The sequence below is a fragment of the Rhinolophus sinicus genome, linkage group LG07 (genome assembly GCF_036562045.2).
Source record: "Rhinolophus sinicus isolate RSC01 linkage group LG07, ASM3656204v1, whole genome shotgun sequence".
Taxonomy (NCBI): Eukaryota; Metazoa; Chordata; class Mammalia; order Chiroptera; family Rhinolophidae; genus Rhinolophus; species Rhinolophus sinicus.
In genome coordinates, this window is record NC_133757.1 from 50,156,305 (window position 1) to 50,174,871 (window position 18,567).

Genomic DNA, 18,567 nt, shown 5'->3' on the forward strand with positions numbered 1-18,567 from the left:
ATAAACAAAAGGATGTTTATAGACACATCTTAGCATTATAAAGAATAAATCTCTCCTTGTGAGGGGTGTAAATGTCTAACTATTACATTGCTTTGTACACGTGAAAGTAATAAAAAAACAAAAAACAAAAATGTTAAAGTCAAACTCTATTGAATGTCTTTCTGCATTTTTTATATTTCTTAAATAGACTAAAACAATTCACTAAGCAATCTTGTCATGGTTGACCAGCAGCAAAGCCACTAGGGATTACTGAATAGATGAATCCATGTTTCATAGTATGGATTAGAATGGTATATTATAGTATTTCTATTTAAGACTGCGAAATCTCTTTTGCATTAAGATATAAGGAAAAACTTTACCACTTCCCTTAAATTATCTTATCCTTCACCTTAAAAAAATAAGCCTTTTAATCTATGAAAGGGGTAATATTACCAAAAATGCGTGTAATGGTACATGATTCACAAGCTTTATTTTAAAGCTATTTTACTCACAGCTGGAGCATCTTAAGTGTGACACCCACAATAAGATGATATGGCACACTGTAATGCTTTATGCAGTAATTATTATTTTTATCACATAGGCTTAAATATAAAAGAACTTGATTTATTCTGGAACTATGTACAAATACATACACACACACACACACACATTCACACACACACAATTGGCTTTTCCACTTTACCATTTTGATACCCTCCCCACGGCACAGCATTTCGTACTTCTGTCTCTCTGGCAGGTAATCCACAGCAACCCCTTTTTTCTTCGGTGTGGTTTTTTGATCAGATTGGTCACCTGAAGTAGACTTATTGGCATCTTTTTCTTTAGCCATTATATATTCAAAATATTTTAAGTTACCATTAGCTCTCTGATGTTCTGGATCTATTAGAAGAGAAAGAGAGCATGCCCATGAGTAAGTTTACATTGTTCAGACATCAGAATACAATAATAGAAAAGTAGAGGACCATGTAAATTACCTTCCAAACCAGGATGCTTCTGAGAATGAAAGGAGGCACTAATAAAACTTATACTAAAATAGCAGGTGTAAACGACTACTGCCCCAAGAAAATCAGGACATACAGTCACCCTATATAAAAAGAGTTCTGGAGACAGAACCAGCCATTTATGTCAAAGTAGCAATCATTGCTTCTACTTTGAGAACTTACTAATCAGCCAAAGGAACTATGTATGATCAATTTGATGTCAAATGAATTTTTAAAATACTACTCCTTCTATTTATTTTAAGCAATGGGAAAGATTTTTCTGAAACTGGAGTGTAATCACCATGGAGAAGACATGGTATGCAGTTCAAAAGCATCCTTTACCACAGATGTATTATAAATACAGAACACAGCCTGCTTCTGAGGGCTGAATGGATTTCAGCCCCAAAGTTCTAAGTGAGACAGAAAAGAGAAACTAAAGATATAATTTTGCAAGAAGCCAGAGTCCACTAACTACCTCTGAATTGCTAGTCATGATTTTTAGCTATCTTTTAGTAGGGGAAAAGAGGACTACTCCACCCATCCGGGAGAAAAACACCCAAACACACACACACACACACACACACACACACACACACACACACACACACAAATAAAAAATGCAGAACAGTATGTAGAAAGTTCACTTGTGGCATTAATTGATGTGTTTAGGAAATCTAGCCTTATTTGTAAAATATTTCTTGTCTTTGAGAAACTGTTCACAATATATGTTGTGATATACAATATGAGCCTAATTTTGTAAAAGAAAAAGAAAAGTGTACGTGGGCAGGGAAAAGGAGTATATACAATGAAACAAAAAACTTGTGGGTATCTTAGGGTGACAGCTTATGGACGACTCTTCCATATCTTTGTCTATTTTTAAAATTTTTCTACAATTAAAATATTTTTGGGGTCAAGAGAAAAAAATCACTAAAATATTGAAAAAAAAGGGTACTTGAACTAATATTTCAATTTATTAATTCATTCAACTAAGAAATAACCTAATTATCAAAAGTTCATTTTCAGATGACCAATCCTTTTGAACTGTTTGCCTCTTCCAACATACGCATATTTACCTACTCATAAAAATAACTTTTTTTTTTAAGATTCAAAGCTTCGTTATATACCAAGGGCCACCTGAATTTATGAGCATACAACTCCACCTCCAGAGATTCTGATTTAGTGGGTCTGGGGTGGAGATCAAGGAATTTTCATTTCTAATAAGTATCCAAGTACTTCTAATGCACATGGTCCCTGGATTGTACTTAGAGAAACGCTGCATCTCTGTTCAAAATACTAGTGGTAAAATCCTTATAAGATAGCATGTTTCTCTAACATTTGAATATTACAATCAAATATATTTTCAAGCTATTTATTTAAAATCACTATTTTTTTTAATATGAAATGCAATAAACCAATGACATCCTTCAAAGTAAACTGGTTAATATTTAATATAGCAACATGGTAAATAAACATTTTTGACTGAGTTAGCTAGGTTAGCTCCAAATTTGAAGAATACAGAGCAGAGAAACACAACCACTGTTGTAGTACTATTAGGTAATAAATGCCAGTTGCTATTTACTGAGAGGATAATCAGAGAGAGGATAAAGATGAGGCACATGACTTCTAACGAATAAAAAGTACCAAAGCTATATGATGAGCTATATAGTCATATATACATACATATTTATATAGATGACCACTAACCTTGAATTAGGCCAAGTTAACGTACCTAGTTCAAGAAGCTTCTTTGTGAGCAGAAGTGCTTTATCGAGGTCCCCCTGCTGGTACACCGCATAGCTCAAATAATCGAGAACAGAGACTTTATCAATGGTAGAAGCCTCTCCTTCATCCAGCTGCCTTAGTGCTTGTTCCATCCACAGTTCTGTGTGGTAATAATCTGCTTCTGTATAAGCCACTTTGCCCAACTCAAAACAGTCCTCTACTGTTAGAAAAGATTTGTCTTTTACTCCTATGGAAAGAAAACAGAGAACTTTGGGAATCTTAATACTGCTTTATATTTATTTAGGACTACACAGCTTTCAACATGCTACCTCACTTTCATTTGAAATCCACAACAACCCTCTGAGGTAGGAAAAGCAGGTATTACCCTAAGTTTATAAACAGAGGAATAATTACAAAGTAATGAAGCAGGGCAAGAATCACACAGCTAATGGGGTACATGGGACCTAGACATCTCAAGACTTCAATTATCAACCATCATACCAAAATGAAACATCAATTAAGTTGAAACATGTACTTTTCTAACACAGCTTGGAATCACCATGTGAGATATATCTATCTTCCTCCTAACCAACAATCTGGGCAAGAGATGAATGGACAGGAAGAGAGGCAAACCTGTCATTGGTTCCTTCCCCTTTCCCTTCTCTTTCCCTTTCCTTTCCCAACAGTATTAATGAAATATAATTTACATACCATAAAGTTCACCCATTTAAAGAACACAACAGTTTTTAATATATTCACAGAGTTGTGCAACCATCACTGTAATCTAATTTTAAAACATTTTCATCACCCCAAAAAGAAACCCTGTAACCATTAACAGTCACTACCCATTTTCTCCCGCTCCGTATCCCAGCCCTAGACAACCACTAATCTACTTTATTTCTCTATAGATCTGCCGATTCTGGTTATTTCATATAAATGATATCATACAACATAGGGTCGTTTGTGACTGCCCACTTTCACTCAGCATGTTTTCAAGGTTCACTCATGTTGTAGCATCCTTCTTACCGCCAAATGAGAGTCCACTGCACGGACAGACTACATACTGTTTTTCAGTTGATGGACATTTGAGTGGCTTCCGCTTTTTTGCTTTTACAAATGATGCTACTATGAACATTCACATACAAGTTTTTGTGTGGACAAATGTTTTCATTACTCCTGAGTATATACAAGTATGTAGCCATGGTGGAATTGCTGGGTCCTATGGCAACTGTATGCTTAACATTGCCAGGAACTGCCAAACTGTTTTCCAAAGCGGCTGCACCATTTCACAATCCCAACAGCAATGCATGAGGGTTCCAATTTCTCCATATCCTTGCCAGTGCTTGTTATTGTCCATCTTTTTTATTATAACCATTCTGGTGGGTATGAAGCAGTAGTTCATTGTGGTTTTGACTTGTACTGCCCTAATGCTGAGGTCGACCATGCATCTTTTCACATGCTTACTGTCCATTTGTATAGCATCTTAGTCTAGTCAAATCTTTTGGCCATTAAAAAATTTGGTTATTTGTCTTTTCATTATTAGAGTGCTTTAATATTAGAGTGATTAATATTAGTGATTAATTCATTATGAGTGATTAATTCTTAGAGTGCTTTATATATTCTGGATACAAGTCCCTTATCAGATACATGACTTTCAAATATTTTTTACCCACTCTGTGGGCTGTCTATTCACTTTCTTGATGGTGTACTTTGAAGTACAGAAGATTTAATTTTGATGAAATCTAACTTATTATTCTTTTATCAGTGTGCTTTTGATGTTGGTATGTCAACTGCTTTCCAAAGTGAAACTTCTATATTAAGAAAGAGCTATTTGACAGTTCACATGAGATAAAATATAAATTGAAAACCAAAACACTTGGAAAAATATTTAAGCCTCATTATTCCTTAAGAAATATGAAGTTAAAACCCTAAAGAAAAATATTTTTAAACAACAGCCTACAAATATAATATTGTATGTTAACTATAGTTTAATAAAAATATTTTTTAAAAAACACAAAGCCTACATTTACTGAGGTCTTACTACGTGTCAGGCACTTGTCACTCATTTAACTCTCAACGCGCTCTAGATGAGGGACTAAAGTAGACAGGTTATCTGTTATGCTAAAGGTCATACAGCTAAGAGCCAGAATTGGAATCTGCACAATATGATTCCAGAAGTTTGTGCTAATATTATACCATAAAATGGCAAAATTTCATAGTGGGAGGGAACAGTAGACTGGTAACTTTACTTTTGAGACATTCAGCAATGAGACAAGAATAATAATTTTTATACCCTATGAACTGATACTACTATTTTTCAATTATTTCCTTGAGTTTAGTGCTGGGGGTTTGGGAAGAAACACCTTTAGTAAATAATTTGTGTAGCTGAATCAAATGTTATTGTTAAAAACTATAATAAACTAAAAGCAAGGAAATGTACAGGCAGATATGTCAACATAATAAAATGGTGTTTTTCATTAAGAAAGATAATTTCAAATGCCATATAGGAAAGCCAAAAAATCTAGACGGCAGTATGTCAAAATGTTAAACTGTTACCCTGGGGGATGGATTATAGGTAAGCTGTTTCCTAAATCTTGACAACTTTCTACCTTTTCAAATATTGTACAGTTACCATTACTTTCATAAGAACAAAGAAAATAATAGAGAAATATAGAAAGAAATGTAAAAAATATAATTTTGATATGTACAGATGACAGTAACCATATAACATTCCATCTTTATAAACAGTAAATCAGATGAGTTACTTGGAGATTTTAAGGGCCTTAGTATTTTATGTTGTTTTTGGTTTATATCATGTTAAGTAAGTAATGGAGAATAACTTCTGGACCACATATGCAGCAGTGGGGAGCTTCTGACACCTAGATATGCTGGATAAAATATAACAATTATCCATTTATACTATAGCCAAGTTCATAGGAATTAAGCAAATCTCTTGGGGCCAACACCAAAAAGGAACTTAAAACCCAGAAAAGTAAGGAGAGGATAAAGCTGCATCTACCTTTGAGGCAGTAACCAGATCAGAGAAGTAGGAGCTTGATTTTTAACCACCAAGCAAGGGACAGGAGATAAAGCCCTCAAGCCCAAGTAAAGTGCTAAGTTGGTCCTAAGAACCCAAGAATTACATTTTTAATGAATGCACTAGAAAAAACAACAACAACCTGTCAGCTGGCAAAGAGAAACAACAAAAGAACTTATTTTTCACAGTCTGCATTGTAGATAGGAAAAAAAATCCCACAGAATTTCACAGACATGCCCTCAGGGAGGTTTTGATTTCAAATTTACACTATCTCCATGGTATGGTAAACTACAGCCAAGCAATTAATTTAAAGTGGTGCTAGGTTGGTAATGTCATGGGACATCTAGCAGAAGCAACATTTATACTATGCAAAAAGCTCCCTTACCTCAGATTTTATAATATTCCCACACACAATCTGAAGAAGTGCACACACTCCAAAATTACAAAGCACATGATGAAACAAGCCACTATGAGCAAAATAAACAGAAATTATTCAAAAAAACAGTATTAGACATTCTTCAAATTGTTCAGATATTGGTGTTATCAGATTAAGAATATAAAATAACCATGACTAAAATGTTTAAAGAAATTTTTAAAAATAGAAAATACAAACACATACAATACCCTAAAAAGGACTGGGCAGATTTAAGTAGGAAAAAAAACCAGAATTTCCAGAAATTATAAATAAATCAATGAAATAAAAACTTATTCGTCAGGTTAAACAGCAAGTTAGACACACATAAAAAGAGACTAAACCTAGAAGACAGAGCTGAATAAATTACCATGGCATATACAACCCAGGATGCAGCAGAGAGGAGGTATAAATAAGAAGTGCTAGTTAAAAAACAAGGAATTAAAAATAAGAAGGTCTAATTATGTCTACTTGGAGTTCCAGAAGAAGACAGAGAGAATGTGGGAGAGGCACTATTTACAGAAATAATGGTGGATAATTTTCCAGAATTAAAACACACAAAACTTCAAATACAGGAAGCACAAAGAATCTCAAGCCAAACAAAGTCAGTGTACGGGTTTCTTCAAGATGTGTTACATCAAGGAGGAAAATAATTCTAAAAGAAAAGCATGAGGTATAAGAAAGAATAAAAAAAGAAAGAAAGAAATTGGTGTACATATGAATCAATCTAAATTAAAGTGACCTAGGAGACTGGCAAAATCTCAAAGTTTAACATTTTTTGGTGATGCTGTGGGGAAATGGGCACCCTCGCAGATTGTTAGTGGAAATGCAAAATGATACGACCACTATGGAGGAAATTGGGACAATGTTAGGAAAATTACCTATGCATTTTACTCTTTGATTCAGCAGCATACTTCTGGAAAAAATATCCCAAAGATCACTTAACAAAAATACAAAATCACATGCACAAGGTCATTGGCAGCATTATTTTTAGAACAGCAAAAGACCGCAAACAAATCAAATGTCCATCAAAAGGGGCCTAGTTATGTAATCTACGGCACCTCCACAAAATAGAGTAACATGCAGCTGTAAAAGGAAATGAGGATTCCTATATATGATATAAAGTGATATGTAGGGCATATCAATAAATTAAAAGACCAAGGTACTGAAAGTATTTATACCATCCTACCTTCTGGGTTTATATTGAGAGAAAATAGAAATATATATATGTATGTATGTATGTATGTATGTATATATATATATATATATACACATTTGCTTATATTTTCAAAAAAGAAACAAGGAAATAGAAAAGAAAAACTAATGAAATGGCAGTTTTGTATAGGAAGAAGAAAGAAACAGGTTGAGGAGTACAGAAATGAAAGTGAGACTTCTGTCAGTGGACCTTATTAGTATAGTTTGAACTTTAAAAATATATAAAAAGCTTTGCATAATTAAAAATAATATGGGACGGGGCCAGCCTGGTGGCTCAGGCGGTTGGAGCTCCGTGATCCTAACACTGAAGGTTGCCGGTTGGATTCCCACATGGGCCAGTGGGCTTTCAACCACAAAGTTGCCGGTTGGATTCATCGAATCCCGCAAGGGATGGTGGGCAGCGCCCCCTGCAACTAGATTGGTCTCGGCACTGGAGCTGAGCTGCTGCTGAGCTCCCGGATGGCTCAGTTGGTTGGAGCGCGTCCTCTCAACCACAAGGTTGCTGGTTCGACTCCTGCGGGGGACGGTGGGATGCGCCCCCTGCAACTAACAACGGCAACTGGACCTGGAGCTGAGCTGTGCCCTCCACAACCATGATTGGAAAGGACAACTTGACTTGGAAGAAATCCTGGAAGTACACACCGTTCCCCAAAAAAGTCCTGTTCCCCTAAAAAAAAAATTTTGTTTAAATAAAAATAATATGGGCGAAATGGATGAAGGTGGTCAAACAGTAAAAGATGTATCTTTCAGTTATAAGACAAATAAGTCGTGGGGATGTAATGTACAGCATGGTGACTATAGTTAACACCTCTGTACTGTATACTTAAAAGTTGTTAAGAGAGTAGGTCTTAAAAGTTCTCATCACACACAAAAAAATGTGTAATGATGGATATTAACATATTGTGGCAATAATTTTGCAATATTTACATTATCTAAAGTTATTGTGTTGTACACCTAAAACTAACACAATATTATATGTGCAGTATATCTAAATTTAAAAAAAAAGATTAAATACTAATAATAGCATTTGCAGTTTTAGCTCTCACATGCTTTTAAAAGCTCATTTGATTTTCATGGCATGCCAATGAAAAAGGTATTAATGACAGAACCCCAAAATGGATATTGTCCAATAGTAACAGTTTCATGTTTCTATATTGGAAAATGTGTTATCACACTTCATTGTCAACACATTTAAAAGTACAATAGATATTTATAACCCAAAACAATATAAAAAATTTGAATAATAGAAGAGGACAAAGATAGACTATGAATTAAAAAATGAGCCTGAAATAGATTTTCTTTCAATAATAAAGATGTAGAAGAAGAAAAAAGAAAGAGGGAGAAGAATTTTTCCCAACTTTTGACATCAATCGTCAAACAGTAATTGTTAGACTCATAGTGGTTTAATGTTAATGTCAAAATATCTGGTCTCTGGGCTGGCCTGGTGGCTCAGTTGGTTAGAGCTCCATGCTCCTAACTCCGAAGGCTGCTGGTTCGATTCCCACATGGGCCAGTGGCCTCTCAACCACAAGGTTGCCTGTTCAATTCCTCGAGTCCCGCAAGGGATGGTGGGCTCCGCCCCCTGCAACTAAGATTGAACACAGCACCTTGAGCTGAGCTGCCTCCCGGATGGCTCAGTTGTTGGTTGGAGCGCGGGCTCTCAACCACAAGGTTGCCAGTTCAATTCCTTGAGTCCCGCAAGGGATGGTGGGCAGCGCCCCCTGCAACTAAAATTGAACACGGCACCTTGAGCTGAGCTGCCGCTGAGCTCCCAGATGGCTCAGTTGGTTGGAGCTTGTCCTCTCAACCACAAGGTTGCCGGTTCGACTCCTGCAAGGGATGGTGGGCTGTGCCCCTGCAACTAGCAACGGCAACTGGACCTGGAGCTGAGCTGCGCCCTCCACAACTAAGACTGAAAGAATAACAACTTGAAGCTGAACAGAACCCTCCACAACTAAGATTGAAAGGACAACAATTTGACCATTGTTCCCCAATAAAGTCCTGTTCCCCTTCCCCAATAAAATCTTAAAAAAAACAAACAAACAAACAAACAAAAAAACACAATGAGATGCCACTACCCACTAGATTGGTTAGGATTAAAAAGATTGAACATACCAAGTGTTTGCCAGTATGTGGAAGAACTAGAACTCTTAGAATACACTGAAGATATGAATATAAAATGATACAATTTGGCAGTTTCTTAAAAGTTAAATACACGTATACACCTACCATGCAACCCAGCCATTTCACTCCTAGGTATTTAACCAAAAGAAACAAAAATATAAAACGAATAATAATAATAAAATAAAAAGAGAATAATCCCTAAACATTGGAGGAAAAATACCGAAATGAACGACCCCAACTGTGTAACACATTGAGGGCATAATCACTCAAAGAAATAAATTACTTTGCATGTTTTTAAAACAATACTTGGACTGATCATACCTAGTGTATTACAAGGATAAAAAGTACAAAGAAATAAACTGCATTCAATAGTCTTAATGTTATTAATAATATAGGTACTGTTATTTTGAAATTATTTTAGGCAAATTATAGGATAACACAAAGAATTATATTAATGTCATTGGAACCAAGAGTTTCAACACAAAAGAGATATAAGTATAAACTTTTGTAATCTTAAAGTTGAATTGGAATTAACAATACGAACTCACATATTTCCTATTCTGTCCATTGAAAACACCTAGAATCAATGACAAACTCAATAGCAATAAACATCCCTAGGACCTAGCTAGACTCTGCTCCCTAAGTGTCACTCCCCATTATAAAGAATCAAGGTTCAGGGGCTGGCCCGGTGGCTCAGGCGGTTAGAGCTCCATGCTCCTAACTCCAAAAGGCTGCCAGTTTGATTTCCACATGGGCCAGTGGGCTCTCAACCACAAGGTTGCCAGTTCGATTCCTCGAGTCCCGCAAGGGATGGTGGGCAGTGCCCCCTGCAACTAGCAACAGCAACTGGACCTGGAGCTGAGCTGCGCCCTCCACAACTAAGATTGAAAGGACAACAACTTGACTTGGAAAAAAAGTCCTGGAAGTACACATTGTTCCCCAATAAAGTCCTGTTCCCCTTCCCCAATAAAATCTTTAAAAAAAAAAAAAGAATCAAGGTTCATTACAGAAATGCCTAATTCCTGCTCTAAGATAGAAATTTATAAGGTAAGCCTGGAAAAATTGTGCCAGAAAGCAAAGAAGCTTCTCGCTAGCAAAGAATAATAGGATCATTTCAGAAAGACAAATTAGCCAATCTAAAGAGGCCCCCACTAGCCTAAAATGGGATAATCTGAACATCAAACAAAATAATGAATACAATGGATCAAAATACCAAAATATATAAAAATCTACGAGTCCACAATGATACTTCAGATAAAAATCACTAGTCACTACTGGAAGTTATTATGACATCAACTTATTACCTGAAAATTGATACAAGGAAAAGAATCAAGGATTTGTCCTGCTTTTCATGTATAAAGTATCATTCAAGTATTCAAAGTACCAAATGTTCCTAAAAGTTCTTATTTATAGAATTCCAGCTAAGAAAAGTAGAAGGAATGGTGGAATGAGAAAAATCACCATTTTGCAACCCTAATGAAATTAGTTCTAGGCAATGACCATCAAAGGCTGCCAAAACCATTAAATGAAACTCATGTAGAACTTTTCATGGAGGTATCACCACCGAAGCTACTCATCAACCAGCATCACAAAAAGTATGATACCTGGTCATGCAATTCAATAAAAAGTTCAGAGCGCCACCTATGGAGTTAATTTATAAACAAATCCAACTGTGTCTCAAGCTCTAATCAGTTTGCAGGAAACACAGGAGCTAGAGGAACAAGTTAAACCACACAAAAGGAGAAGTCAAGGCAACTCCAGAATGTGGTACATTCCACAGGGCATATGGCCAAGTTTTTCCAACTAATCAATGGAATGGGGGGAAAAATAAAAGATTTAGAAGACATAACCAAAATATGCAACTGTATAAAAAGATATCTTTGAGATCACCAGAGAAACTGAGTATTAACTGGATATTAAATTATACTAAGAAAATATTGTCAGTTGGTTAGGTTGAATAATGGTAAGTGGCTGTGTTATTTAGGAAAAAAGGACCATATTGATCAGTTAGATATGCATATTGAATTACTAATGAATAAAATGACACATTGTCTAAGATTTGCTTTTGAAATAATCCAGTAAAAACAACAACAAAAAGGAGGAGTAGAAGGAACAGACAAAACAGAATGGCAAACTGTTAAAAACTTTTGAAGTTGGGTAATGATGGGTAACTGGAGGATTCTTATGTCACTACTTTTATTTTTTATGTTTGATATTTTCCATAATAAAAGTTTTATAAGTAATATGAAAAAGGAGAAAGCCATTTCCTAAGGGCTCTTTTTATGCCTTATAAAGAAAATTTTTAGTCAAAAATTTCAAAAATGAAAATGACCAGTATGATAAAAAAAGATAATAAATAAATACTACTTACCTGACAACATATCTCTTTGAATATATAGTTCTGAGAATAAATCAATATCGTGCTAGAAGTCATGCTTCAGAAGAGTGAAGTTTTTAAAAGAAACTATCGGTCAAAAGCAGACTAACCTACATTTTCTCTGATAAGAAAGGTATAATCTTACACATTTATTTAAGTGTCTAATAACATCACAAAGGAAATTGCTAAGGAACACGACGGTGTTTTCCTTAATGAATTTTGATTGAATACACTCCAGAGCCACTAAATTGGCTACAACAGGACTTTGCTATAACCTATCCAATGGTGCCAACATCTATTTTTTTAAAACTGCTAGCAGAAAAGGAGTTTATGAGAAATGAATTAAGAGGAAGTAAAGTGATGGGCATATTTTGCTAGTGATCAGACACATTCACCATCCAGGGGAAAGCATGCCCTCGTCTTAGGCGAGTACTGTTACATTCCAGTACCAAGCAAAGTCCTAGCACGGAGGTGTATGTACTGGAGGGTCACACTGACCAATACAATCAAATAAAATATTCAAACCATACAACTACTTCCATTCACTTTTTTTTTTTTGCCTCCTATTAGTCACTTATGGATAGTAACTAATTATCGATGTACTCCTAACATGAAGATGAAGATCCATATTTTGACTCTTTTCCCTTAACTAACTCTCTACTCCAAATTCCATTCTAGGAAAGGCTCCTAAGAAACTAACTTATTAATAGTTTAACATGATGCAATTCCAGGAACCAAAAAAAATATTACATTTTGACTCTCCTATTATTTTTCAGTTATGAGAATGGATATACAGTTCTTAAGATGAGCTTACAATTCAACAAGGAATGTTTTTCTCAGGGACATGCAAAAGACATAAGAACAGTATGCCATTATACATGTAGGTAGCACCGGTAATATTTTTTGTGTGAGCTGATGTTCCGGCAACATTATTTGAAAGCATGACGGAGATAGCAGAGGATCTTTACCTATTCTGTTTTGGTAGTTCAAGTGTCTTTGTTTATCTTACTTATTGATCTATTCACAATTATTAAAGGCCTGGGAATCAGATTCTTAAAAGAAGAAAATGAAAGAGAAGTGATGTAGCTTTTCAAAGAGAAGGCCATTTCCAAAATAGAGAACATGAAAAGAAAAAAATAAATGGGCATGAAGATGAAGAAAATGAGATAAGGAAAGTAATGTTGGCAGGAAAAGACTATAAAAAGCTTTCATAAAAAGGGCAAATAGAATTTGATAAGAAAAAGTTGTAAATTCCTTTGGATCAAAGGAAGTGGCATGGACGACTGGCATTAGCATGCCAAACTGAATGTAGTAACCCAAATTTAAAGTAAACTAACACCAAAAAGAGACCTTTTAATTTATTATCACAATATAAACTATAATATTATATGACAGTTTAGAAAAAAATTACTTAGAAATACATTGTTGTAGCTCATCTTTTAACAGGGACATTTAATTTTAAAATTCTTGTACTTCACAGGAACACTTAGAGGATAAAAACTTGATTAGTAAGGGAGAAATATGTTTAAAATGCATCCACTTGGGGAGTTGGTGTCTTGCATCTGAAGCAGAATGGTGCACTCATAGCTGAGTGAGCTCCAGAAATTTGTGGAGAATCTACTACTTGGTGTAGTAACCTATCAGCTCCCCCAGACAGTGATGTAGTGATGTTAAGAGACCAAAAGCGTGAACATTCAACTTCTACCTAAAGTAAATACAATTTTATATATAAGACATCTGTCATACCCACCCCACACACACACACACACCAAAAAAAAATCACAGCTGAAAAAAGAAAAGTATGATACTTCTGGAAGACACAGATCTAGTCAACAAACCAGGGTTAGGAACAAACTGAAACTAAACGAACAGTCTATATGAAATATAAAGACATCATTGATGCCAATGCCTATACTTATCAGATCTTATATTAAAGTATCAACAACTTATATTAAAGTATCAACATGCATTTCAAAAGATCGGCCCCAAAGGAGGAAGAAATAGACAAAGCGAATCAAGGAGTAACATAGCATTAATAAAAATCCCCTGAAATAAGCATTTCTCTGATTTTTTTTTTTGCTTTGGTACAATTAAAAAAACAAACCAGGGCGGCCAGTTAGCTCAGTGGGTTAGAGCGCGGTGCTCTTAACAACAAGGTTGTCAGTTCGATCACTGTGAGCTGCACTTTCCGCAACAAGACTGAAATAACTACTTGACTTAGAGCTGATGGGTCCTGGAAAAACACACTTAAATAAAAGTTTAGAAAAAAACAAACAAACCATCCTTTCCCCAACACTCACTCCCATTACTTTACACCTAAATTGCTATAATTTTAAGTCTGACAAAACCAAGTGTTGATGAGGACATGAAGAAATGGGAACTCTCATACGTTGTTGGTGAAAGTATCAATTGGTGTATATGCCCTGGAGAACAACCTGATCACATCTAGTAAAGGGGACGAAGCATACATCCTGATTTCCTATACCCTAGAGAAACTCTTGCATGTGTGTACATGGACATAAGAAGACATAAACAGGGATGTTTGTTGAAAACTGTTTAACATGGCAGAAGACTGAAAATAACCTGTGTCCATTGATCCACAGAAGAATGAATAAATCAATTGCATTATACACGACCATACAGCAGTTACATGAATTTGATCAACATAGATGAACTTACTCAAAAATATTAAGTGTAAAAGGTTGCCGAAAGATACACAGAGCATGATATATTATTTGTTTAAAATTTAAAAACACAGCAATACAATATATGTAGTAAGGTATTACGTTGGTGCAAAAGTAACTGCAGTTTAAAAGGTTAAAAAAATTTTGCAAAAACCACAATAACTTTTGCACCAACCTAATATAAAAAGATGGAAGAATACACACCAAGTTCAGAAGTCATTACTTCTAGAAAGGAAGGGAAGGTGCACAAGACGCCTTCAAATGTATATGTGATCTTTGTCAAGAACAGAGAAAGGTTTGGAGAACAAAGACAGCCTGAAAACTGTTTATTAGTTCACTTTAGTGTTATAATAATTTTACCACTTACAGGATATAATATGCTTAGGAAATTTCAGTCGCTATACTTATAAGGAATTTGCATGAAAGGAAAATTCAGTGAGAACTAGCCCAAAACAGTGACTTGAAGAAGTCAGTAAGAAGAGACAAAGTGCGTGAGAAAGGATGGACATTGCTCCAACGAAAAATAATTCCACATATTCTCAGAATGTTTTATTTTCTGCCATTCTCTGAAAGTCTTACCAGAGGATCTCTTGATTAAAGGCTAGGTACTCAGGGTCCTAATGAATTTCCTAAGACTAAGCAGAGCAAAATTAGGGTTAAATAATAACCAATGTCATTTTGATGGGAAGATAATAAAGTTTTAAATGAAAAGAAATACAGTAAACTAAACAAAATTTATTATCCCCACATACACCAAATCTGCTTCTTTTGTGTTCCCCTTTTGCTGAGTGGAATCCATCTAGTTGTTGAATCCAGTGTCAAGCCCATCATCAAATTCTACCATTCCACATCCTCAGTAGCTTGATAATCTATCCACTTCTCTCCATACCCACTAGCTACCACAATCATCTCTTATTTAAATTTTTACAACAGCCTTCTCCCTGATATTTTTGTCTCTACCCCCAGGTCTTAATCCAATCTCCTTTCTGCAGCCAAAATAATATCTCTAAAATGAAAATCATCTAATTTCTCTATTGAAAACTTTTTAATGGCTCTTCTCCACATGGCTTACAAAGCCCTTCAAGAGGTGGCTTCTACTTACCTATCTAGCCTCCTCTCTCACTACTCTCACAAAACGAAACCTCCATTATCCCCACCTCACTCATATACTCACCTGTTGAACAAACTACTTGTTAGGGATCTGATATAAAATGTTCTCTCCTCCTCTCTGGACCTTATACATGTTCTTTCTGTTTGGAATACTTTTCTCATGCCCATTTCCACCCCACCCCCACCCCACCAATTTCCTGACTAATTCCTTGTCCATTATATCTCAATTTTTTAAATTGTCATGTCTTCCAGGAGGTCTTCCATTATGCCTATCGAGTCCAGAATTAGGTTTCCTTTCATGTGCTCCCACAGTATCCTAAATTTTTCTCATCCAGGCACTCATCATACTATATCATTAAGAATGTAAGTACCTGGGCTGGCCCACTGGCTCAGGTGGTTGGAGCTCCGTGCTCCTAACGCTGAAGGCTGCCAGTTCGATTCCCACATGGGCCAGTGGGCTCTCAACCACAAGGTTGCTGGTTTGACTCCCCCAAGGGATGGTGGGCTGCACCCCCTGCAACTAACAAGGGCAACTGGACCTGGAGCTGAGCTGCACCCTCCACAACTAAGTTTGAAAGGACAACAACTTGACTTGGAAAAAAATCCTGGAAGTACACACTGTTTCCCAATAAAGTCCTGTTTCCCTTCCCCCAATAAAAATCTTTAAAAAAAAAAAAAAAAAAAAAAGAATGTCAAGTACCCGAAGGGCAAGAGCAGTGTAGGTCTTATTCATTATTGCATCTTTAACAGTACCAAACATAATGGGTGGCACATATTAAATAGTTAATATCCATTATATGAATTGATATTTTAAACAGAAGCCAATTTTAAAAAATAAGATTATGATTCTATCAGAAGTGTATAATGTATAATATTAGTAGAAACAGAAAACAAAATTTGGTATATTTTTGGAAATCCAACTTAATGGAATTATGTTCCAGCTTAATAGAAACTGTCATGGTTAGTTTTCCAACTTAATACTTCACCCCAAATGAAGGGAGATGAGCAAGAAAACATCTTAACAAATAACTCATCCTACTGTATTTTCTTACTGAGAAAATAAATTTCAGTAGGAAGACAGAGGTACTATTTCATTTCTCCAGTTGATAATGCCAAGGAGATAGTAATGATAATAAACTGCACACTCATAAAAAAACAGAGATGGCAAATAGTAAATCATCATGTGAAGTTAGAAATCAGAACACAAGTAAAATTAGAAAATCAAAAAATCTGTAGAAATTAAACAATACATTCTTAAACAACCAATGAAGCAAAGAAGAAATCCCAGGGGAAATTAGAAAACACTTAAAGACAAATGAAAATGAAAACTCAACACACTAAAACTTATGGGACACAGTAAAAGCAGTGCTAAAAGGGAAATTTATAATTATAATGCTTAAACTAAAAAACAAGAAATATTTCAAATCAATAACCTAATTTTACAATTTAAGAAACTGGAAAAACAAGAACTAAATTCAAAGCTAGCAAAAGAAAGGAAATATTAGAGCAGAGATAAATTGAGAATAGAAAAATAGAGAATATTAATGATCCCAAAAGTTGGTTCTTTAAAAAGATCAACAAAATTGACAACTCTTTAGCTAGATCAACTAAGAAAAAAAGGAGAAGATTCAAATTACTAAACTCCGAAATCAAAGTGTGGACATCACTACCAACTCTACAGCAAGACAAAGGATTATAGGAGAGTACTGTGAAAAATTATACACCAACAAATTGGAAAACCTAAATGAATTAGACAAATTCCTAGAAACACAAAGCCTACCAAGACTAAGAAAGAAAGAGCAAATCTGAATAGACCTTTAACTACTGAATCAGTAATCAAGTGTCCTGACAAAGAAATGCCCTGAACCTGATGGCTTTATTGGAAAATTTTACCGAACATTTAACACTAATCATTCTCAAATTTTTCCAAAAAACTGAAGAGGAGAGAACACTTCATATCTCATCCTACAAAGCCAGCATCATCATTATACCAAAGCCAGGCAAAGACACTATAAGAAAATTACAGACCAATGTGCTTTATGAACACTGATATCAAAATCCTAAACAAAATACTAGCCAACAGAATTCCGCTGTGTATTAAAAGGATGACCAAGTGGGATTTATTCCTGGAATGCAAGGATGTTTCAACATATGATAATCGATCATTGTAATATACCACATTAACAGAATAAAGGAAAAAAACATATCATCTCAATTAATGCAGAAAAAGCATTTGAGAAAATTCAATTCTCTTTCATGATTAAAAAAAAACACACTCAAAAAACAAAAAAAAACACCACTCAACAAACTAGGAATAGAGGGAAATTACCTTAACATAATAAGAGAGAGCTTTGAAAAACCCACAGTAAACATACTCAATGGTGAAAGACTGAAAGCTTTTTCTTTAGATCAAGAACAAGAACAAGGATGCCACTTTTGCCACTTCCATTCAACTTACTACTGGAAGTTCTAGCCAGAGCAATTAGGCAAGAAAAAGCAATAAAAGGCATCCAAATTAGAAAGGAAGAAGTAAAATCTCTGTTAGCAGATGATATTATCTTAAATGTAGAAAACCCTAAATATTCCACAAAAAAACCTGTTAGTTATTAATAGTAAATAAATTCATCAAAGTAGCAGAATACAGTCAACACACAAAAATCAGTTGCATTTTTATATATTAACAACATACAATCTGAAAAGAAAATTACTAAAACAATTCTAAGAATAAAATCCTTAGGAATTAACCAAGGAGCTGAAGGATGAATAATGAAAACTACAAAACATTACTGAAAGAAATTAAAGAAGACATAAATAAATGGAAACATATCCCATGTTCATCGAGTGAAAGATTTATATTAAGATGTCAATACTACCTAAAGCAATCCACAGATTCAATACAATCTCTA

General features: G+C 35.0%; 1 protein-coding gene across 4 annotated transcripts in view; it reads right to left on the reverse strand.

Moving 5' to 3' along the window:
* Positions 1–18,567, reverse strand: part of P4HA1 (prolyl 4-hydroxylase subunit alpha 1) — a 74,693-nt gene that overhangs the window by 29,364 nt on the left and 26,762 nt on the right. For all 4 annotated transcript variants that reach the window (XM_019745966.2, XM_019745965.2, XM_019745961.2 and 1 more), the window contains 2 exons: positions 2,710–2,949; positions 683–879 (listed from right to left, as the gene is read on the reverse strand). In XM_019745966.2, the coding sequence (XP_019601525.1) occupies positions 683–879; positions 2,710–2,949 (437 nt within the window). The remainder of the gene's footprint in view (positions 1–682; positions 880–2,709; positions 2,950–18,567) is intronic.